Raw genomic sequence first — 23471 nt, 5'->3', positions numbered from 1 at the left:
ATTTTTTTGCCCAGCTCTAGTGAAGGATATATAAAATAGATAATGTTTATCCATTGCACATTAGTCTGTCATCTAAAAGCTGTCGTCCCTGATCTTGTGTCTATGACAGGATGGCGGGGATATGCCGTGAAGATTGTATTGGTCTGGCTTGGCTTCAAAGTTCTTTAAATAAATAAATGGTTGGGAGGGAGTGAAGATAGTGCAAAAAAAAAAAAAAAAACGGTGCCACACTGACAGTCCTGGAAATCAATATTCTTTAGTGATACACAAAACAGGCACAGCATAAATGGTGGCATTGCCAATTTTCTCTCACAAACAAGCCAAAGTGAGATGGGTGAGAGGTGAATCTGATCTCCATGCCCAGACTTTCTTTGGCCTTTCTACTTCGATTTCCAGCAGTGCTGCCAACTGTAGTGGCAGTGAGTTTTGTGTGCTATGAACACAGGTGTCCTTAGAACTGGACTAATACCATCAACTCCTTTTACTCAAGTCACAAAGCAGCCTTCAGATGGTAGCTATTTTCACTTGCTGCTGAAATGGATTTGAATAAGTGATTCTTAGTTGACACTCTATGTCCCATTGCCACTTCTGTGAGCCAGCCAGCGTCTTGACACCTGTTTTTTAACTCTTTGTCCCTCTAGCCCCTACTTTACTGTACAACTTCTTAAAGCCCTCTTTTAGTTGTTTTTCCTGGTACAGCTCCACCTTCCTGTCCCTCAGCATTTAAGTTACTTATACTACTATTTATCTCACTATTTAACTTACCTATACAGACATAGGCGTTACCATCCTGGTGCAGAACGCGGGTCCAGCTACTCTGGTATGCTGCCTCCATCTGTGACCAGTAGCTTGTGGTTCAGATGAAAGTGAGAAATTTCCATAATGTGTCCAGCCATCTGTGCAGTTACGTACATAGGAGGTGGGGGAAAGAAATTCCATCCTGACCTTCTCAAACAATCAGCTTGGACCCCCAACATGAAGCGTGTGGGCATCCTAGCTAGTTGTAGTATGTCCTCTCTTACCTTGGCCTAACTGGAAACTTTTAGACTCTGGCTGTTGAATTGTTTAACAGAATATACAACATAATAAAATGATGTGAGTGCTGGATGGTGGAATTTGATCAGATAATAAACAAACTTACGCAACCCATTAAGAACATATGTAGAGTATATGTATTCCATATGTTTGATAACATATACAGAGCCTTTGAAAGCTGAGCTTTGATGTAATGCCAATTTAGCATTGACTCATAGACTTTCAAGGTAAATTAATTTTGAAAGAAAGTGGGAAGAGAAATTAGCATATTTTTGCTTAATATATAAAATGGACATATCTTGTCTTCTGAGATGTCAGAAGAGCTAAAAATGAGACAATAAACTGTTTGTTTGGAAACGAGTCGGTTAAATGGTATTGATACCATTTAGCTAGGCTAAATCTATGCTAATCCTTTGGTACCAGGTAGATGCAGCATTTATGTATTTTGCCTGAGATTATCACATTTGGAAATCTTGACTCCTAGAACCAAAGTTAGAGCCAGTAATAAGACGGATGTTATCATTAATATAAAATGAGGGAGACTGGGGTGTTTGAATGACTGGTATGGGAATATTGAAGTTTTCATCTCTGTCACTGGTATGAACTGGGCTACTGTTAGCAGTGATTAAAATTTTCCTACCGGGTGTCTGTTAAGTGGCAATGTGAAATGAGTCAGTAATTCTAGTCCTTTTCTGGCAGACATGTGTCCCACTTTGAAAACAAAATTGGCATTAATTGGCACCCTGGTTGATAGTCTTATCAACAAGGCCAAGGCCTGAAGAGTAGGCAGTCTGACCTAGCATTTCTTCCCAAGAAGAGGGCGCAAGCAGGCCTGAGTTAAGACAGGAAGAGGGACTGTTCATCCTGCATGTTTTCTAGAGAGCTGACAGTCTGGCATCTTTCACAAACACTAAATGTATCACACAGAAAGATGATACCAAGTAAAGGGCCTGATTCTGCTGTCAGTTACACAGGTGTAAATCGGGAGCCACACTCTTGAAGATTAGGAGTACTTGTGGCACCTTAGAGACTAACAAATTTATTTGAGCATGAGCTTTTGTGAGCTACAGCTCCAATGAAGTGAGCTGCAGCTCACGGAAGCTTATGCTCAAATAAATTAGTTAGTCTCTAAGGTGCCACAAGTACTCCTTTTCTTTCTGCGGATACAGACTAACATGGCTACTACTCTGAAACCTGACTCTGGAAGATTGTGGAGCTGTGCTTGTGCTAAACCTGGGTAAGAGAGGTTGGCAATTTATACCTGATTCTACTATCAGTTTGTTCAATGGCTGATGTTTTAAGATAGCCTTTTTTTTAAAAAAAACTTCTAATACTAAACAGCTTCAGGCAATCAGAGAAATAAATACAAAAAGAAAATGTTTCTTAGAGGGAAAAGGATCGTATTACTCAGGGGAATGATCTGGACTCTCCTCTCTACCTTTGCTTAGTGTTGCCTGAGGAGTCAAGAAAAGAAGCCTTTCCAAAGAGACCATTTTTGGTTTTGCCATATTTCTTTTGGGGACACAGTAAGAACTTGTTTACACAGAGAAATTGGCTGGCATAGTTATAGCTGAATAATTATTCTGCTATAGCTGTTCTGGTGTAACCCCCCTTGTGTGGAAACTATTCCAGAATAAAAGTACCCTGATTCTAGAGTTTTTAAAGTGGAGTAGTTAATTCTGAAATAGTGTGTCCATGTGTGTGTATGCGAGGGAAGCTATACTGAAATAGCTATAGTCGAATAATTATTCTGCTACAGTATGATAGCCAGTTTCCCTGGGTACTAGGGTTGCCAACTGTCTAATGACACAAACCCAAACACCCTTGCCCTGCACCACCCCTTCCCCCGAGGCCCTGCCCCTTCACTAAGGCCCAGTCTGTTCACTCCATTCCCCCCTCCCTCCATCGCTCATTCTCCCCCACCCTCACTCACTTTCATCAGACTGGGGCAGGGGGTGCGGGCTCTGGGCTGGAGCCGAGAGGTTCAGAGTGTGGGAGAGGGCAGGGGTTGGGGTGCAGGCTCCAGCCCGGTGGCACTTACCTTGGGCGGCTCCCAGTTGGCGGCGCAGTGGGGCTAAGGCAGATTCCCTGTCTGTCCTGGCGCTGAGCCACTCCTGTAAACAGCCAGCATGTTGCTGTGGCCCCTGTGGGAGGGACCAGGATGCTGTGTGGGCTGCCCCTGCCTTCAGGCACTGCCCCCGCAGCTCCCATTGGCCGCAGTTCCCGGCCAATGGGAGCTGCAGAGTCGGCGCTCAGGGCAGAGGCAGCGTATGGAGCTCCCCCGCTTTCCTCAGGGGCCGCAGGGACGTGCCGGCTACTTCCAGGAGCGGCGCGGGGCCAGGGCAGGCAGGGAGCCTGCCTTAACCCCGCTGCGCCACCTGACTTTTAGCAGCCTAAGATTTCCCCGTTTGGCTTCAGTAGCCTCCAGGAGATAGAACCCAATTCCAAGAGACTCCCAGCGAGACCCGGAGGGTTGGCAACCCTACTGGGTACACAAGACTGAAGAATCTCCCACTATGCGCAAGCAATAACATGGGTTTAACTTTCCACCTAAGCCTCCATCATACAAAACTCTGAGGGAGAACCTGACAGAAAAGTTCTTTCCCCTACATCAATGTGGAAGAAAATAAACCTAGGCAACCACTGCATTGCCGCCCAATCTCCACAGTGTAATCTGTGATATGGCGTGGTCAGCAGCTAGTCACTTTTTCAAGAGAAGTCCCAGTATATTCTCTTTATCAATTATATTCACAACCTGAGCAAAAAATTCAGCTGAGGTGCTCCAGAGAGCAGTACTATCAAGCAAGCTTTCTTAATACAGCCCCTTAGGGTCACACCAACATATTGCTGTTCCCCAGACACCTCCAGACAGAGCCTCCAGCCAAAAGAAATTACTTCAAGGACCTGCTGGATCCTCACCCGCACATTAGCAGCACTCTACTAATGCCCAGCAAGAATTCCACACTCACAGGAACTGCAGAAATTTCAGAGCATTAGTTGTTACCCAACACTCTGAGTATCCCAGCACTGGTTTGATGCTCCCTCTCCCCAGCTACCTACTCCTGGGACCAGACAGGGCCAACTATCAAGGGGAGATAAGAGAAGAAAAGGTGGGAAAAATAGGTTGGCTGTTCAGACTTCAGCATTATAGAGCAAACAGCATTTTGACTACAATTGCCACAAGTCCTCCTCTTTTCTCCCCTTCTCCTCCCCTTTTTGTGTGTGTTTCACTAAATTTTGTCATTTTTAGATGTGAACATAAATATTTCTGTAACTGTTCTGATTTATCTGTAAGAAGCAAAATTCTAAACGCCTTGCCTCTTTGTAAATGTTCAGGTCTCTCCAGCACACTTGCCATGTGGAAATGCGTAGTTCTGCTCTTGCAGAGTGAAGAGCTGATAGTAAGGGATACAGCTGCTGATGTCATCAGGGTGGCCCAGTCCCAAAGCAACATCTCTAACAAAACAGGTACAGTTTGGTAACTTTTCTGTTGACTTGGACATTACTGGGTACTTGAGAGAAGAAAATATTTCTCTTTTCAGCACAAAGGGCAGTGTAAAGTGACTCTCACATCTCTTGTAACAGTGTGACATTGCATACTGTAGAAGAAAATGGTCAATTATGGAGGTTTAACCCCCACATTTTTTATTTTTTACGTTTCTTGGTATAATGTGAATATAGTTATGTGGTTATTTAGGAAGGACTGCTACAGTACTTAGAGATGGTTCTTCCTGTAATGAGTCAGACTGGCTCTGGTATAAGTAGTAATTTTGGAAATCCTGATCCATTTATATTAAATCATAACTGGAGATAAGGAATGGAAGAGGCTACTTAGACCCCAGGGCAGTACAGCAGAAATACTTTTAACATGAGGTGGCAGGGGACTGGGAAACAATGCTCTCCCAGCACTCTTGAAAAAAAAAACACCTCCACCCTGAGTGAGAAAGTTGCTGTGCCGTAAAGTGCCAGTGTAGACAAGCAGTTAGCTACTGATTGATTGGTGGGACCTTGGGAAGAGCCCCCTTGTGACCACTTCCCAGACTGCTGTGAAGGGAACCAGCTGCTGAACCCCTGGTGTTTTAAGCACACAGAGTCTGATTGGAGCCTAGCCATTGCTGCTGTGTTAGGGCCTCTCAACACATTTTTAGAGTGTGAATCTTTGGTCTGGCACCTTCTCCTGAAAGCTGTGACCATGCGGCCCCCTGCCCAGCCCCTAGACCAGTGCTGACTGCTCAGACTCCCCCGTAGCTTCAACATACCTTCTCCCAGAAGTTTTCTCACTAATCCAAAAGCATTTGTTGGGCTGGGGTCAGAGTCATATGGGGCCATCCATCCATCCCCTTCGTCTCTTCTGCCCCATGCTTCCTAGGTGTATGTCTGAGCCTTCTTTCTGTGATTCCTTTTAAAACTCCTCCTTTGTTGCCTCTGTCCCTTCATCTTGCTGCTCCTAACTTTCCACTCTCTTCGCTTCCCCTTCGCCTGCATACTAGTAGAAACTATCTTCTCTCAGGTCCAGCAAACCTTCTTAGCATGTCTATTGTCTGGTCACTAAAGCACAATCACTAAAGTTAAGTACTCGCCACTGTCCCTAGGGCTGGGTATGTGCTAGGTCTTACCTGACCATGGTAGATATACATATGGAGGCATTCCACAACACTACAATTACTTCATAATAGCAACCAGAATTCATATATTGTACATAGATTCCCCAAATCATCACAGATCCCTTATGTTCTCTCTGCCTCAGTTTGCTCATCTGTACTATGTTTATTAGTTTACAAAAAAAGCTCAAAGACTATTATTAGATTTAACTAAGCTTGAATTTTATTCCATAGGACTTGGGTGGTATCTCTTACACTATTTTGACTAATCCTGTTTCTTTGGCATCATATCTTACTATGGAAATGAAAGTAATTGACCATGGAAGTTTAATTTCTGTATAGATCAGAATGAGAAATGGGTGGCAAGCATTCTGTTTTCATACATTTTGTGATTTTAAGGTCCTACAATGAAAGCTTTTAAAGCTTATTGTTAAACCTTGTAATTTTTCTTCTTCTCCAAGAACACTGGTTAACGTGAGTGATTATAAAAGGAAAAGGAGTACTCGTGGCACCTTAGAGACTAACAAATTTATTTGAGCATAAGCTTTCGTGAGCTACAGCTCACTTCATCAGATGCATTCAGTGGAAAATCTTATATTTTTCTTCTTATATTAGGAGCCCTGGTCCTGTTTTCAAAAGTGATTTAGGCACTTAGGAGCCTAAAAATCCCATTGATTTTCAATGAGACTTAGGCTCCTACATACATATACTACTTTTGAAAAAGGGATTTAGGGTGCTAAATTACATAGGCCCATCTAAAAAATTTATCCCCCTTTACAGTTCTAACCCCCCAGTCTACAACAATTTAACTAAACCAATGTTAAACCAGTCTAGTTAATCTGGTTCTAGCTCCTAATATAGATACACTTAAATGGGTCTTAAGTTTATCAGTATTAGGGCTAACCCATTTAAGGGCATCTACGTTAGAGGTTTTCAAACATTTAACCAGAACTATTATAAAATGATTTATTTAAACAGGTGAAATGTTTCTAATCTCAACAAGCCCACAGCCTCACTCAAGACATTTCTTCCTTTGTAAACAACAAAGCTAAACTGAAAATGAAACAGTAATCGATGCAGCTTTCATTCCAGCATTGAATTACCTGAATATCTCAGGATATTCAGGAAAATGACCATGAATATAGGAAGGAAGGTCCCTGTTCCTTCATTTAAATCATCTTTCTCTTAAGGAGTAAACTCTGGGATAAGCAATAGGGCTGTGAATGGGTCTCGACAGTACACAGCCATGGGTCACCAACTTAATTAGGTTTAAAAGAAACTACTATACATTTACACTGAAAACAATACTACTTGTGCCCTCCCTCACACTAACAGCAATAAAACAATCCCACAGAAGTTTACACCTCAGTGCATGAGGAAGCAATAACAAAGTCAGTATACATCCAATAACTTTAGTCATTGACTGGGTTTGTAATGTGGAGGTCATTAGTAAGACTTAACTACCTGACAAGCTTCCATTCTAGGCAAACAAAACAATAATCAATCTTGCTCCTAATTAGACAGTTTGGTTTCCATGTGTCACGACTTTCTCAGAAAAATGGCAGCAGCCATCCGCATCTGAATCAATTTTTGCAACAAAATTAAATCCAGCTTTTCAAAATAAATTAAAATATATATAAAATGAACTTCAGTCTACTGACAGTATTGGAAAGTAACACTAGTGTATAAACAAGAAATGTGTTTTTTGGTTTAGCACCGTCTCTCTCAGAAAAGATGCTCTTCTGTGCACTTTTCCTTCCAATCCACAAGAGGGACAAAAGTTTTATTTACACACCATTGTCATGTTGGTAACTGCTTTATATTATTCTTATTAATTTGTCTCTATTTCTGCCACTGCCATCTAAAACTAACTCTGACATGCAGCTGCATGGATTAGCCAGCAGATGGAGCTGAGCACTGCAATTATCAAAAACCATGGAGTATCGCAGTGATTTTCAACCTGTGATCCACGAACCCATCAGGATCCGCAGACTATGTCTACGGGATCTATGAAAGGTGACAATGAAAATAAAGTTTCAGATCCCAGAAAAGGCATTCTGTTTTTCTGATCAATCAAAAGTATGTGAATATCCCACCTACAGGTAAAACCCGGAAGTGTTGTCATTACCTTAGGTTTCAGAGTAACAGCCGTGTTAGTCTGTATTCGCAAAAAGAAAAGGAGGACTTGTGGCACCTTAGAGACTAACCAATTTATTAGAGCATAAGCTTTCGTGAGCTACAGCTCACTTCCTCCTCCTTTTCTTTTTGTCATTACCTTAGAAGCCCACACCTAAGCACCCTTTTTCATGTTGAGTCAAATGCCATGCCAAGCACGTGGAACATTCATAGTTGAATTCTGTTTAGGCAGTTTTCAGTCTAAAACTTCTATGGTAGTGGTCCGCGGAGCATAGGCTGAATTTCCAAAGGGGTCCGTACCTCCATTTGAAATTTTTTAGAGGTCCGCAAATGAAAGAAAGTTGAAAAACACTAGTGTATAGTACTAAATTATAATGCATTTGTTCTTCAAGGAGGTCATGTAATATGTCAAAGAACCGTGTATGGTTGTAGTTGTTATTGGGCATAAAACCAGACTAAAATGTACAGAAGGATCATTTACCTCTGATCTCATTATTCTACAAACATACTGCACAACCCAAAAGAGATACATATGGTCTCACACCAGCTCACACTTGCCACATGTGTAACACAGACATCACTAATGTGGCAGAAAGTATAGGAAAGTGCACCAAACAACCAAACTCATAATTTGCTATTAATATGTAGACTCAAATTTCAAATATCTCATCTGGTAGAAGCAGAGTCAAAGTTAAGACTAGATCTATCTTGATACATACAACCTGGATGGAGCTACTATAAGGTGGTTGCATAACGGTTGGAAAGCTGTTCCCAGAGAATAGTTATCAGTGGTTCACCGTCAAGCTGGAAGGGCATATTGAGTGGGGTCCTGCAAGGATCAGTTGTGGGGCCAGTTCTGTTCAATATCTTCATCAGTGATTTGGATAATGACGGAGAGAGTACACGTATAAAGTTTGCGGACGATACCAAGCTGGGAGGGGTTGCAAGTGCTTTGTAGGAGAGGATTAAAAATCAAAATGATTTGGATAAACTGGAGAAATGGTCTAAAGTAAATAGGATGAAATTCAATAAGGACAAATGCAAAGTACTCCACTTAGGAAGGAACACATACAAAATGGGAAATGACTGTCTAGTAAGGAGTGCTGCAAAAAGGGATCTGGGGGGTCAGAGTGGATCACAAGCTAAATATGAGTCAACAATGTAACACTGTTGCAAAAAAAGCAAACATCATTCTGGGATGTATTAGCAGGAATGTTGTAAGCAAGACCCAAGGAGTAATTCTTCCACTCTACTCTGTGCTAATAAGGCCTCAACTGGAGTATTGTGTCCAGTTCTGGGTGCCACATTTCAGGAAAGATGTGAACAACTGGAGAAAGTCCAGAGAAGAGCAACAAAAATGATTAAAGGTCTAGAAAACAAGACCTATGAGGGAAGATTGAAAAATTTGAGTTTGTTTAGTCTGGGAAAGAGAAGATGGAGAGGGGATAATGTAAGAGTTTTCAAGTACATAAAAAGTTATTACAAGGAGGAGGGAGAAAAAATATTCTTCTTAATCTCTGAGGATAGGAGAAGAAGGTCTTAAATTGCAACACAGCTGGTTTAGGTTGGACATTAGGAAAAACTTCCTAACTGTCAGGGTGGTAAACAATGGAATAAATTGCCTAGGGAAGTTGTGGAATCTCTGTCACTGGAGATCTTTTAAGAGCAGGTTAAACAAACACCAGTCAGGGATGGTCTAGATAATACTTAGTCCTACCATGAATGCAGGGGACTGGACTAGTTGACCTCTTGAGGTCCCCTTAAATCCTACAATTCTGATTCTATACAGAGACACACACTCCCCACTACTGTACTCTTTGGTAGGGAAAACAGGACCAGTTTGAACCTTATATGAACCTTCAGGAACAGCTATCCTGCATGAACAGCCTCCTTGGATATATTACATTAATCAAATACTGAAAGACAGCTGAATTAGGACAATCCTAATCTGAATTTACATTCCAATTTTTTACCAATAAGAAAGTATCAACAAATAACATGAATGTGCCAGAAGTCCTTATTTGAACACAGGGCAATTCAAAGCTACCTCTCCTGATTTCAGTGCTGCCCCCTGCTATGTCTCTGTCATCTAGGAAAAGCGGTCACTCAGTGCAAATGACTAATATCCCAACCTTTGAAGTACAAACACAGACTCTTCAGCTATTGGGATGTTAGTTTCACTGTCACTACTAAAGTGCAGAGTATGGGAGACTATATGGTGAGAGAGACAATACAATGTTCTCTTACCATTTTACACACACACACGTATACAAAGTGTTGTTTTTGCTCTCTCTCATAGTGAGAACATAGAATAATAGACTCCCCAGGGGCTGAAGATTAACCACTGTGGCTAATGTTTGTGCTTCACTTTGACAATGTAATGTACTATGTAAGTGTTGCTTATCATTTCCAGGAGCCAGTATGTAAGAGTTGAGGGAAATCTGGGGGCACCTCTTATTAACAGAGGACTGGTGGCAGTAGTTGTTAAAGGCAGGGGATGAGCCAAGGAGGAATTCTCCACCCCATTCCCCCAAATTGTAAAGGAAGTTTTGTTTTAACTTAGAGGGCAGAGCTCTAAGACTTCATCTAAAGTTTGTATGAGGAAAGACACAGGATTCACAGTTCAGCGTGTGAATGAACGTCTTGTATGCATCACTGCATTCTTGCTGTCTCTTGCTTAAACCTGTCAAACCAATTGCAATACTGCAGCATTTGTAGTCTCAGTAACAATTAGGGTTGGGCTACATTGTTTTACTTTTCACCTAGGGCAAAATAATTATTTCAAATTAGTTAAATTTACTGACAGTGTTAGACTTTTTGTTGTTTTTTCATTGAATTCACATTGTATCAGGCTATTCTGAAGCTGTCAGTCCATCTCTATTTTTCCCCTCTCATGCCTTCATCAGAAAACTCACATTCAGAGAGAGTAAGAGGGAAATGAGACTGGTTGCTTCACTGTGGAGCTGGCCTGGAGGAATGAAGCACCCCCAGCCTTGCTGATTGAGTTCCACTGAAGGTCTACTCACTTGCCTGACAGTGTCCACTGAGGAACAGAAATCACCATACTAGAGAGCAGATTTGGATGCTGTTATCCCAGGATGTATCACTGAAGATCATTAGGGCGCTCAATACAGTATCAGTAATGTGACCAGTTTCAGAGTAGCAGCCGTGTTAGTCTGTATTCGCAAAAAGAAAAGGAGTACTTGTGGCACCTTAGAGACTAACAAATTTATTTGAGCCTAAGCTTTTGTGAGCTACAGCTCACTTCATCGGATGCATGCATACATCCGATGAAGTGAGCTGTAGCTCACGAAAGCTTAGGCTCAGATAAATTTGTTAGTCTCTAAGGTGCCACAAGTACTCCTTTTCTTCTTTTAGTACTATGACCATAATTTCCCAAAGGAAAAACAGGACACCACAGGGGCCAGCCCAAAGCCCTTCTCCCTCCTCCACATGTGGAGCCTACCCAAGCCCCCTGCTGCCCGCCTACACTGGGCCGCCGAAGGCCCCCTGCCGCCTGCCCACATGGGGCCAGCCTGGCCGAAGCCACTCTCCAGAGCCCTCCCTCCCGCACAGGGCTGGCGTTGCTGCTCCCCCCACCCAGCATATTCCTCCATGCCCCACTAGGGGTCGCACCCCACTTTAGCTTGATGATCAGTTGGCAAGAGCAAATGGGAGAATGCCCAGTTTTGCCAAAGAAGTTGGGACAGCCAGGATGGGGCTTAAAAAAGGGACTGTTCTGGCCAAAACGGGATGTATGGTCACCCTAAATATCAGTAACACTATCAGCCTTGTTTTGTAATGTGATTAGTCCTGGCTTGTAATATCTCAGTCCTATTTTACTGCATCAGACTAAAAGTTTGCCTACAGGTTATCAGCCTTTGAGTAACCCTTACTTGGTATATAGTGATTAAAAATGTAAACTGAGGGGGGGATATAGTGTAAAAAAAAAGTGTGCTACTGAAAAAAAAATGAGTGAAAATAATTTTCAGCAGATTTACAGAAAATGTATGTGTGGGAAATCTCAATTTCTTGACAGAATCAAACTGTTTTTATGAAACCTTTCTACCTGTGAATCACCTTCCCTGTCTGCCCCCACTCTCCCCCGTCCCCCAAAAAAGTTCCACAATGTGCTGTTCTCTTAAAAATACAATGATTTTGTTTTTCATAGGTGATGAAGCTGGAATGGAAATTAAAAAATAAAACTATAGCTTGATCTAAAAGCAAGCAAGAAGAAAACGAGATTTTTTAGGGCCACTGCAGTATTGCTGATTTCATTGTTTGGATCATAGAATCGTAGGACTGGAAGGAACCTAAAGAGGTCATCCTTCACATGCCCTGAACTCATGGCAGGACTAAGTATAGACCATCCCTGACAGGTGTTTGTCTAACCTACTCTTAAAAATCTCTAGTGATGGAGATACCACAACCTCCCTGGGCTGTTTATTCCAGTGCTTAACCACCCTGACAGGAAGTTTTTCCTAATGTCCAACCTAAACTACCCTTGCGGCAATTTAAGCCCATTGCTTCTCCTATCCTCAGAATCATTTTTCTCCCTCCTCCTTGTAACTTTTTATGTACTTGAAAACTGTTATAATGTTCCCTCCCTGTCTTCTCTTTATCAGACTAAACAAACCCAAATTTTTCAATCTTCCCTCATAGGTCATGTTTTCTAGACCTTTAATCATTTTTGTTCCTCTTCTCTGGACTTTCTCCAGTTTGTTCACATCTTTCCTGAAATGTGGCACCCAGAACTGGACACAATACTCCAGTTGAGGCCTTATCAGCACAGAGTAGAGTGGAAGAATTACTTCTTGTGTCTTGCTTACAACACTCCTGCTAGTACATCCCAGAATGATGTTTGCTTTTTTTGCAACAGTGTTACACTATTGACTCATATTTAGCCTGTGATTCACTATGACCCCAGATCCCTTTCTGCGGTACTCCTTCCTAGTCATTTCCCATTTTGTATGTGCGCAACTGCTTGTTCCTTCTAAGTGGAGTACTTTGCATTTGTCCTTGTTGAATTTCATCTTATTTTCTTCAGACCATTTCTTCAGTTTGTTCAGATCATTTTGAATTTTAATCCTATCCTCCAAAGCACTTGCAACCATTCCCAGCTTGGTATTGTCCGCAAACTTTGTACGTGTACTCTCTCTGTCATTATCCATATCATGGATGAAGATATTAAAGAGAACTGGACCCAGAACTGATCCTGTGGGACCCTACTTAATATGCCCCTCCAGCTTGATTGTGCATCACTGATGATTACTCCCTGTGACCGGTTTTCCAACCAGTCATGCACCCACCTTTTAGTCACTCCTTCGAGGGCCTTGTCTACACTGCCACTTTACAGCACTGAAACCTGCATCGCTCAGGGATGTGAAAAAACATACCCCTGAGCGTTTCCACGGTATGCATCCGATGAAGTGAGCTGTAGCTCACGAAAGCTTATGCTCAAATAAATTGGTTAGTCTCTAAGGTGCCACAAGTCCTCCTTTTCTTTCATCCATGATATGGATAATGACAGAGAGAGTACACGTACAAAGTTTGCAGACAATACCAAGCTGGGAATGGTTGCAAGTGCTTTGGAGGATAGGATTAAAATTCAAAATGATCTGAAGAAACTGAAGAAATGGTCTGAAGAAAATAAGATGAAATTCAACAAGGACAAAGTGCACCAGTGCTGGGAGCCGTGCTCCCAGTGCCGGTAGTTACTCACCTCATGGGGGTGGGTTTTTTACTGTGGTGGGAGAACTCTCTCCCAGCGCTGGTGCCACCGCAGTGCTTTAACGTTGGTAGTGAAGACATACCCTAAGTTGTATTTCCCTAGTTTGTTTATGACAAGGTCATGCAAGACAGTTTCAAAAGCCTAACAAAAGTCAAGATATACCACATCTACTGCTTCTCCCTATCCACTAGGCTTGTTACCCTATCAAAGACAGCTATTAGGTTATTTTGACACAATTTGTTCTTGACCAATCCATGCTTACTGTTATTTACCACCTTTTTATCTTCTAGGTGTTTGCAAATTGACTGCTTAATTATTTGCTCCATTATCTTTCTGAGTGCAGAAGTTAAGCTGACTGGTCTGTAATTCTCTGGGTTGTCCTTATTTCCCTTTCGATAGATTGGCATTACTATATTTGCCCTTTTTCAGTCTTCTGGAATTTCTCCCGTCTTCCATGACTTTTTGAAGATAATTGCTAATGGCTCAGATATGTCCTCAGTCAGCTCCTTACGGATTCTAGGATGTATTTCATCAGGCCCTGGTGACTTCAAGACATAAGGATTGCCAGAGTGCTGTTTAACATAGAAGAGGGGAAGTAACTTTCATCCGTATTACCAGTACACCCTGTTAAAGAGATGGTAGAAGAGATTGGAGTCAGGAAGGTGTAGCTGTGTGTGTTTGTGCTAGATCTTGTAGTGGAGGTAAGGAATGGGGGAAAGTGGAGAGAGAATCGGGATGAAACCATACTAACATAGAAAGAGAAGAGGAAAGAAAAAAACGTGCTGAAATGTACATGTGCACTCACCTTCCTGTGAAAACTTTCCCTTAACTAATGTAAATCTTTGCCAAAGTTTTTCACACTCACACACCCCTGAAGGGACCTAGTAAATCACTTCAAAGAGAGATAATAGATAACGGAGTCTGTGTGATGTTGATGTTACACAATGGACCTGGCATTCATCACCACCACCACAGGTGATGTCAGCAAATCAGGAGTAGCTGGTGTGATTGCAAAACTTCCAACCCAGCTGTCCTGTACTGCTGATCCATGAAGAATTTCAAGACAAGTGCCTGAAATCTAATCAGCTCTAGTTGTTAGTGAAGCAGACAAGACTTATTCCAGCTGAGCCTGCAACACAACTACCTTTTGGTCCACCACTGTTTCAAATACCATTTTTCCAGTGGTTCTGTCTCTGCCTTTTAAAATGCTGTTACTCACATGCCAGTATGAATTATTTGTAGTTTCCCACCAGGATATATCTTCTACATTGCACTTAAATTCAGACTACTGTTGTTGTTGATAAACAATAATAATAATACATTACAGTAGCACCTAAAGACTGCAATCAAAATTGAGGATCCATTGTTCTAATATAACGTGTCCCTGCCTCCATGCCTTATATGAGGACACTGAGCCAGAGATTGTTATCTTAGAAGAGAAGCAGGAATAAGGGACATAATAGTCTGACTCTATAAATACCAGAAGATACCAAAAAGAGAGATCTCTTCCCTCCTAAGGGAAGTTATGGGGGCACCATCATTTTATGTAATTTGTTTTAAGATAAACTGGACCAAAAAACCCAGCCTAAATGAGGAAATAGAAAACAATATCTAGATTTTGTAGCTCTATGAATAAAATATCAATACTTTACCAGACGTCTGCATACAGAGCTAGATATTTCAAAGTGCTTCCCAATATTTTCATTACCACAGTTGCAAAGTAAATAAAGCATATATCCAAAGTTAACTCATCTTCACTACTATCCCTGTGGATGCCATAGTGACTAAGAAATATATGATCTCTTGCAACTCCCCCAGTGATGCAAATAACGTTGATGGGAAATGCTGGCCAAGTAGGAGCGAGTTACTCAACAGCAGAATTTGTTAGGCAATTCTTTCATGTTGGTGCAGGACTTGCATATTTAGAGACACACTGAGGTGTTAAAATCTCTCTTGGGTACTTTAGATAACACAGGTTGAAGATAAGGGAAAATAAGGGTCAAAGACCTGCATGGGTATTTTTAGTGATGCCTAAGAGTGTAGTAGAAAAGAGATTCCCTGCAGAGAAACAACAGCAGATTGAGGACTGGTCTACACTGAAAATGTACATTGTAGCTATGATGCCCTAACCCCAGGTGTAGTCAGGTTAGATTGACAGAAGAATTCTCCTGCTGACCTAGCTACTCCCTTTCAGGGAGGTGGATTACCTAGAGCAATGGGAGAATCCTTGTATCACAATAGCGAGCGTCTACACTAAAGTGCTACAACTGCAGACATAGTGCTACACTAAAGGGCTGTAGACATAGCCTGAGAGAATAGTGGGCCTGAAGTGAGAGCCTATTTTTCTACCTGAAGTGCCCACCACTGTTGAAACTGTAGTAGTAAAAGAAAAGACAAGACAAGAGGGCAAAAGAGGATTGAATATTGTTTTTGGGACTGTTGTTGAAAAGAATACTATATATATATTAAAAAAAACTCTTTGAAAAGAGATTTCCCTGATGAAGGAGAAGGGCATGCAGTAAGGAATTCTGGGAATATTTAGTGTGGAAGTAGGGAAGAACGCTCGCTAGTAACATCACAAAGGGTGAACTAATGTCACCTGTGCTTGTAGAAGAGTGAAAAGAATGGTGTTTGCAGTTAATGAGGATGATGTTCCAATTTTAAAAAAAGTTTAGACTGCTGTTTAGAGTGAATATCTTTAAAATACATAGAGATACTATTTGCAAGGTGTAAGAAGAGATGAAACTGAGGTGATGACTCATTTTAATAAATGCTTTTATTTATGTATTTGAGCAGACTAGGAATTTAAGGAGAAATTGCAGGACCAATGACAGATTTAACCCATCATGGATTCAAAGGAATACATTTGTAATAGATTTTGCTTACCTGATGATGATGTTGGTCCTACACTTAAGAAGTTTGTTTCAGACAGCAAAGTGACATATGGTAGCAATTATGAAGGATTGAACATGGCTGGAAGGCATCATTAGGTGGCATTTGGTCCAGTGTACTAGTGTCTAAGCAGGGACCAAGTACCAGAGAGATTTGTGAGGTGAAAGCTTAAGTGTTAAATATGTAAATGTACTGGGGAAATTCAGTGGTGGCATTTGGCCCGTTTCTTTCATTTGTATCATAGTTGGCCTTAATAGATATATTTTGTGTCTTTATCGTAATATTTTTGGTGATGCGCTGTTTTGGTTTGTAGCTGTTAATGTGCTATAGAAAATATTTTGTATTGTTTTTATCAAAGCCATTCTTCAGAGTATCCAGGATTACTTGTAAATAGTTGGCAAAGTCTTTTACCAATTATGGTTTCTGTGGTAATTTGGTAGTCTCGAAGGTACCACAAGGACTCCTCATTGTTTTTGTGGTAATATGATTGTTTCCATAGTCAAACAGTGACTAAAACTCATTGCTGAGCAGCGTACAAATGTTTTCCATAAGTTAGGAGAGGATCGAACCAGATTAATATTTAATAACTACATATGTGCATCTTTTAAAGTTTTCAGCTCAGAAAACCTCTTTTATAATTAGATGTGCAGTTTGTGGCTCACGCTGTTTGTTTTTATTTTCAGTTGTTGCCAATACCTCACTTTTATTTACAAAGCCAGATTAAAGCAAGGCAGCTATAGCTGCAGGAAGTTGCCCAGGAAGTTCAGAATCGCTGTGCCTGGGTAAAATGTTAATGAATGACCACTTCCTGGAGGTCAAGACGAACATTCTTGTGCAATCTGTGAATGAGGGATTTCTGACCGCATGTACAGTGGATGCAGGGAGAGCCACCCTTACCCATACGCAAAATATGGAGCTGCATAGTGCACCAAGAAATGTTGGGCACCAAACTTCCTAGTGCCCTACGCAGCTGTGTGCTGCTCCGGCCCCTGCCCCGGCCCCTGCTCCACCCTGCCTTGTCCTGCCCCTGCCCCACCCCCACTCCACTCCTTCCCCAAAGCTCCTGCTCCGCCCCAACCCCCACCCCCACTCCAGCCCTTCCCCTGAGGACTGCAGCAGGGGTCGGGCCTGCCCTGCACTCACCAGGTGGCAGGAAGTGGCACGACCCAGACCCAGCCCGCTCCGCTCCGCCGGCTCATGATGGGGGGCAGTTTCCCCATTGCCCCCCAAACGTGCTCCTGGCCCCCGCGGAGGCCTGTGGCCAGGCCCTCCCTTCCCCCCCACCCCCAGAGGCCTGGAGCCACACACCCCCGCCTCCCCCTTCCCCCCCTCCCCCCCAGCAGGGAGGCTGCGTAGGACACCAAAATGGTTAGGGATGGCCCTGAGTAAATATCTTGTCATTTTGAAAGTAGAGTGTAAAAAAAAATCTTTGTCTTCATGATGACACCTTTCTGGCTTATTAATCAGTTGCACTTTGTGTTTGATAAAGAATTGAAATTGTATCTTAGTTCGTTACTCTTTCATGTTAATTTTTTCCCCTGATTGCTTAGAGGAGCAGCAAATGCCAGTGGTAATTGTCTTACTTTTATATAGATCTTATCATCCACATTGATCAAAGAACTCTTTGCAAACCATACCAGGTTACTATATAAACTCAGATTCTCCAGTGTATGTGCAATATGCATAAATGAAAAATTACAGAATAAAGGACTGTCCATAAACACAGCCACTTCAGCCCACTCCTTCCTCAGTACAGTTGCTACATTTCCCTCCTAAAGTGGCTGAAATGTGGCAGCTGTTTAGCAGTGCTTTGGCATACTACACAGCTGTTTAGAACACTACACAGCCGTTTAGAACAGGCAGTGAAGAATAGTGTATGTTCATGAAACTAGAGGGGAAATGTATGTACATCTCTTTTATCCTTTCCTGTAAGAAGCATTCTGGACGGTTAGCATTGTGGTGCCATCTACTGGGAAGCCAGGAAGCAAAAGAATCCAGTTCTTTTTTCCTCCTGTTCAGAAGTATGTAATCCTTGCCTCAGTCCGCCTGAGTGGATAGTTCTCTGAAAACATCTGCAATGACTACAATATATTTCTTGAGTGGTAACAGCTAATTTAGACCCCATCATTTTGAGTGTATAGTTGAGATTATGTTTTCCAATATGCATTATTTTGCATCTATAAACATATGAATTTCATGTGCCATTTTGTTGCCCAGTCACCCAGTTTTGTGAGATCCCTTTGTAACTCTTCGCAGTCTGCTTTGGACTTAACTATATTAAGTCATTTTGTATCATCTGCAAACTTTTCCACCTCACTGTTTACCCCTTTTTCCAGAAGAGAGGAAAATTGCAAATAGGGATATTGTAGGGCACATAAAGCAGTTTACATAATGTAAAAACATAACATTTGACTTAGTTTATAGTGGGATCAACTCTCCATAGTGTCAGAGCAGAGATTGGACCTAGCTGGTTATAAAACCCTAATCCTGTGCTACCCAGCCCTGACAGAAATTAGAGCAGAGCTCTATCTACTTTAACTTACATCCCTACCATAAGATTTCTAAAGGGTCAGAACCTGCCCACATTGCACTGCCGAAGTGTTTCAAAGTGGATGAAGCAGACTGGAGAATCTGGCCCAGTTGTCTTTCAGAATCAAGTTATCCTAAAACGTTACGCACTTAGATGTATAATAAGCCTTTATTTGCCAGTTTTGCACCAAATAATGTAAGATTGTAAGAGTACTAGTACACACACTCTGTGTGTGTGTCTCTCTCTAAATGTTCTATAAATGGTTAGGCTTGAATACTAAGTGAGAACAAATGACAGGCTGGGAAACCCACAAAACTTTACAAGTTTCTTGTTCATTATTTCTGCACCTTTGCTATCTCACAGCCATAGAAGAGATATACCTTTTCATGGATCTTGGTACTGTGATAGTTTCTAATTTGTAAATTTTTCATGCTTCGGTTAAATAAACATTTGATTTTAAAAACTCATGTCCTACTACACACTTGAGGAAACAAATGTAATAACTTCTCTTAAGAGCTGGATTTTTATTTTTTTTAATGTTGTGGGAAACAGGGAGTGGGTTAAATAATTTTTTTCATTGAACTTAATAGTCATGAAAAGTGCATAATTGACACTTGTGGAGCCTGAAGTTCTGTTTTTCTGCAACACACATGCTGCAGATATTATGTTCAGTTTCCTCACTCTTTTCTCTCCGTGTTCACTTTAACCTTAAGGAACCACCTCAAGAAGGGTGAAATTCATCCCTGTGCAGAGGGCCAGCAAAAAATCTATGCACAACTTAAGTGATGCATAGGCCTAAGTGGTAGTAGTCCTCTCTCTGCACAGAGGTGGATTTCTTGAGGTGATTCCTTAAGATCCTTTCACCCGCAATGAGATGGTAGTAAAGTCTGCTGGTCCATTCAATCCTAGATCTCGCTAGTGTGACTGCAAGCAAGATGTCATTCCTGATGTTTGTGTATGTGTGAAAGGGAGGGATGTGGATACTTGTCCATTAAGAACTAGACTGAAACTACCAAACAGCCATCAACTGAGATAATATCACGTGGGCCAGAGTCGAAGCGGCGACCTAAAATAAAATGTTTTTTATTGGATTATTAATTTCCTGTACCATAGATTTCCCACCAAATTTTAGTTATTTTTCATTAGTTTTTTAAAAGCAGTCATGGGACACAGTGGGTTCTTATTTCCAACCCTGAAATGTGTTAAACTACTTTTTTCTGTAATCAGTTCCAAATGAGCTCTCACTGTAGGAAAAGTCCAGAACTGACTTTGTTGAGCAAATTGATTTCTCATGTATAAGGAAATCAAGTAAAAAATCTTTGGCAAGGAAAGACTAGAACCTTAACTTTAAAGATGTTTTTTGAGTTTTTGTAAAGTGTTTTTGATTGTTGTTATACTTAGAAGAGTAAGACTATGTTGAGACTGTTTTGAGGGCCAGAATTATTTATGGCAGTTGCTTACTCTACCACTGCAGTGGCACCTTTGCATGTTTTTAATTTTGTTCTCTTGGCATGATCTGTTCTGTGTTAATGATCACCTTGTCATGCTAGCAGTGGAAAAAATTTTTTATAAATAATTCCCAATGGTAAGATGAAAGTGTTAACAGAAATACTTTAGTGGAGGTCTAAATTAACTTAAACACTTGGCTAGATCACAGGAGAGGTTAGGCTTACAATATCTTATTACCAGCACCAATAAACCCCCATTCATTTTTTTCATTTAGTATGTTAATTACATTCTCATTCTCTCTCATGCGCAGACACACAACAGAGGCCTATTTCAGTTTTGCATTGAATACCACGATTATATTTTAGGCTTATATTTTTAGTGTTATAAATTCACACCCAGACAAATCAAATTAATCCAAACTTTCTCCCCTCCCTCATTCCAAAAACAGTCTCATTAGACTCTAATGCCGCAATTTAAAAAATAGATGTTTAAAGTTAGATTCTTAAATCCATAACAAAAGCACCTCAATAAGTGGCCTGACTTTCAAGTGCTGAGCACCCAGCAGTTCTTATTGACTGATTTCTAGTCCTGTGGCTTAATCACAGAATTACCCTTACTCTGTAACACAAGTAAGTAAACTTCCATAACAAACAGAAGTATAAACCCTGTGAACGGCATTAAAAATTAAAATATACATACGTAGTTAAACAAGGCATACGTAGCCTAAGCTCAACAAATCATGCAGCAGTTGCAAAGTTTCTGAGAAACTGCCTTCTGAATTGATACTAAGTTTACTAAACATGTTTTATTGCTACTCTGAGAAATGTAGAAAGCTCAGTCTGGTAAACCTCATCAAAAAGCAGATGTTTTTGTATTTTTTGTTTATTTCTTCATGTTTCTTAGAAGTTGTTATCACTTCTGCGAATATTAAAAGATACAAAAATAGGTATAAAATTTCAAAATACAACTTCCCTGCTAATCTAATCCTCAATCACAAAATATAAATTGCTCAAATAAAACAGCCTACAACAAATAACCTCCCTTATCTAACCTTTCCCAATTCCTCAGCCCACTCACTCCAGAAATACCCAGGAAAATAGATGTTTGCTGCATTCTCTGAAGGTCACTGGCCCCCATGCTGACACTTCTCATGATAAGATCTTGTTCTCAGTTGCTTATCACTTTGCCAAACTTTAATCATTTGGACTGAAATTTTCCATGCTGGATGTCTGCCTCAGGCTGAATGTTTTTGGAAATTTCAGCCAAAATGGTTCCTATTTTTGAGAATGAGGCTAGGGAAAAATACATGGTTTTGCCAGTGTAAAAAAAAAAAAATTCTTCAGACCTTTTCTTTAAAATGCTCTAGTGCCCCCATGCTTTGTGGCAGGGACTTGAAGTTTTTTGGAGGGGCGGAGGGGTTATGCCTGTTGCCATCCCTGTGAAAATCAGCCCAAATCTGGCCAAGTTATAAGCCTTTGAAAAATTGCAGTTCACACACTCAGAAGACACTTGCTAGAGATTGCAGTTTAAAACTCAGAAGATTCTGTCCCCATTGGGCATGTTGCAGCCTCTTAGAGCTCTGAGTGCTGACCAGATTATGCATGCATCATCCACACAATGATGAGCATGTTCCAGCCCAGGACTATGGGGGCTCAGGATGATTTTCCTTCTAATAGCTGTTCTCAGCTGCTCTAGTTCAGGATCAAGAACTGAGAGCAGGAAGCCCATCTCTCCTGTGCTCTCAATGACCCCCTGTTCCGGGGGAAGCTGCCTGATTCAAATGAAATGGGGAGGGAAATAAGCAAATTGGGACAAGAGGGTTAGTGAGACTGGGACTGAAGAGGGGGTGAGAAAAGGGGAGCTGTGGGAGGAAGACTGGGACTGGCTGGGCGGAGAGATGACGGGTTGGGACTGGTTGGGCAGGCAGGCTGAAACTGAGAACCGCGGGATGGGGATGCTGGGTCTGGGAGACTGGAAGGAAAGCAAGTATGGGTGGGACTGAGAGGCAGTTGACTGGGGTGAACACGAAGATTGGATGAGGAATTGTGGGTAGAGGAGAGAGGAACTGGCTGGATGAGGAGACTGGGTCTGAGAACTAGTGGGATGAGGGAATGGAGGCAGGGTGAGGTGGGGGTGAGAGAGAGCTGACAAGGAGCTGTGGTACAGCGGGAGAGCTGGGAGTGTTGGGAAAATAAAGTAGGACAAGGTGCCAAGGAGGACATGGGAGCAGACCAAGCTTGGATGAGGAACCCAGGGAGGCAGACTGGGACTGGGAGGCAGTGGTGGGTGTGGGGAGAGAGATTGGATGAGGAGCCAGGAGAAGAGATCTGGGACTGGGCTGGGCAAGGAGACTGGGTACAAGGAGTTGGGAGGGAGGGGGAGAGATTCAACTGGGCTGGTAAGGAGATCTGTACTGAGCTGTGAGGGAAATTGGGGCTTGGCCAGTGAGTCTGGAGGAGACACTAGGACTGGCTGGGCAAGTCGACTGGGACTGGGATGAGATGCTTGAGAAGTGGAGACTATGACTGAGTAGGCAAGAAGAATGGGTCTAGGACAATGAATCTTGGGGGGGGGGATAGTATGTGAGAGTATAATTAAAGAATGCATCATAGTGCATGTACTCAGAGGGGCCAATTTCAGGTTCCATGGGCAATCGTAATTCTGGCATTTCCTAACTTTTGCATGCTTGACTTTGCAACCTTAATAATGTTTTTAACATAGTTTTGTGAGTGTATGCACATACATACAAAAGTATGGAACTAACATGTTGCTTCCCAACCATCCCTGTACTTGTATTTTACATCCCCCTCTCTCACCCTTTGTCTTGTCTGTGAATACTGGAAGTGGGTCAGGCTTTCACCATGTGTTTGCACAGTGAATAGCCTATAGGGACTACTGTACTATAAATAAATAATACTCTTTTACACCCCAATAGCTATTTAGAAAAGAATTTTTTTTCCAGTTTTTGAGAACAGACCAGCATAGTACAGCAAAATATTTTTATTTTGAGGCAGGTGTGAAACTATTTGATTTAAATTTTTACTGCACTAGATTTACTTTATTTTCTAGGAGAACATCATCATAATAAGTTTATGTT

At 41.6% G+C, this 23471-nt stretch overlaps 1 protein-coding gene across 1 annotated transcript in view; it reads left to right on the top strand.

Annotated features, from left to right (window-relative positions):
- The window catches only part of THADA (THADA armadillo repeat containing), a 288720-nt gene that overhangs the window by 247612 nt on the left and 17637 nt on the right, over positions 1-23471 (top strand). The window contains exon 36 of the mRNA XM_084623532.1: positions 4372-4503. Coding sequence (XP_084479658.1) covers positions 4372-4503 — 132 coding nt within the window. The remainder of the gene's footprint in view (positions 1-4371; positions 4504-23471) is intronic.

The sequence above is a fragment of the Lepidochelys olivacea genome (genome assembly GCF_965140295.1).
Source record: "Lepidochelys olivacea isolate rLepOli2 genome assembly, chromosome: 3".
In the NCBI taxonomy this organism is placed as follows: Eukaryota; Metazoa; Chordata; order Testudines; family Cheloniidae; genus Lepidochelys; species Lepidochelys olivacea.
Note: the sequence above shows the minus strand (reverse complement) of the source record. Positions and strands in the feature narration are given on the sequence as shown.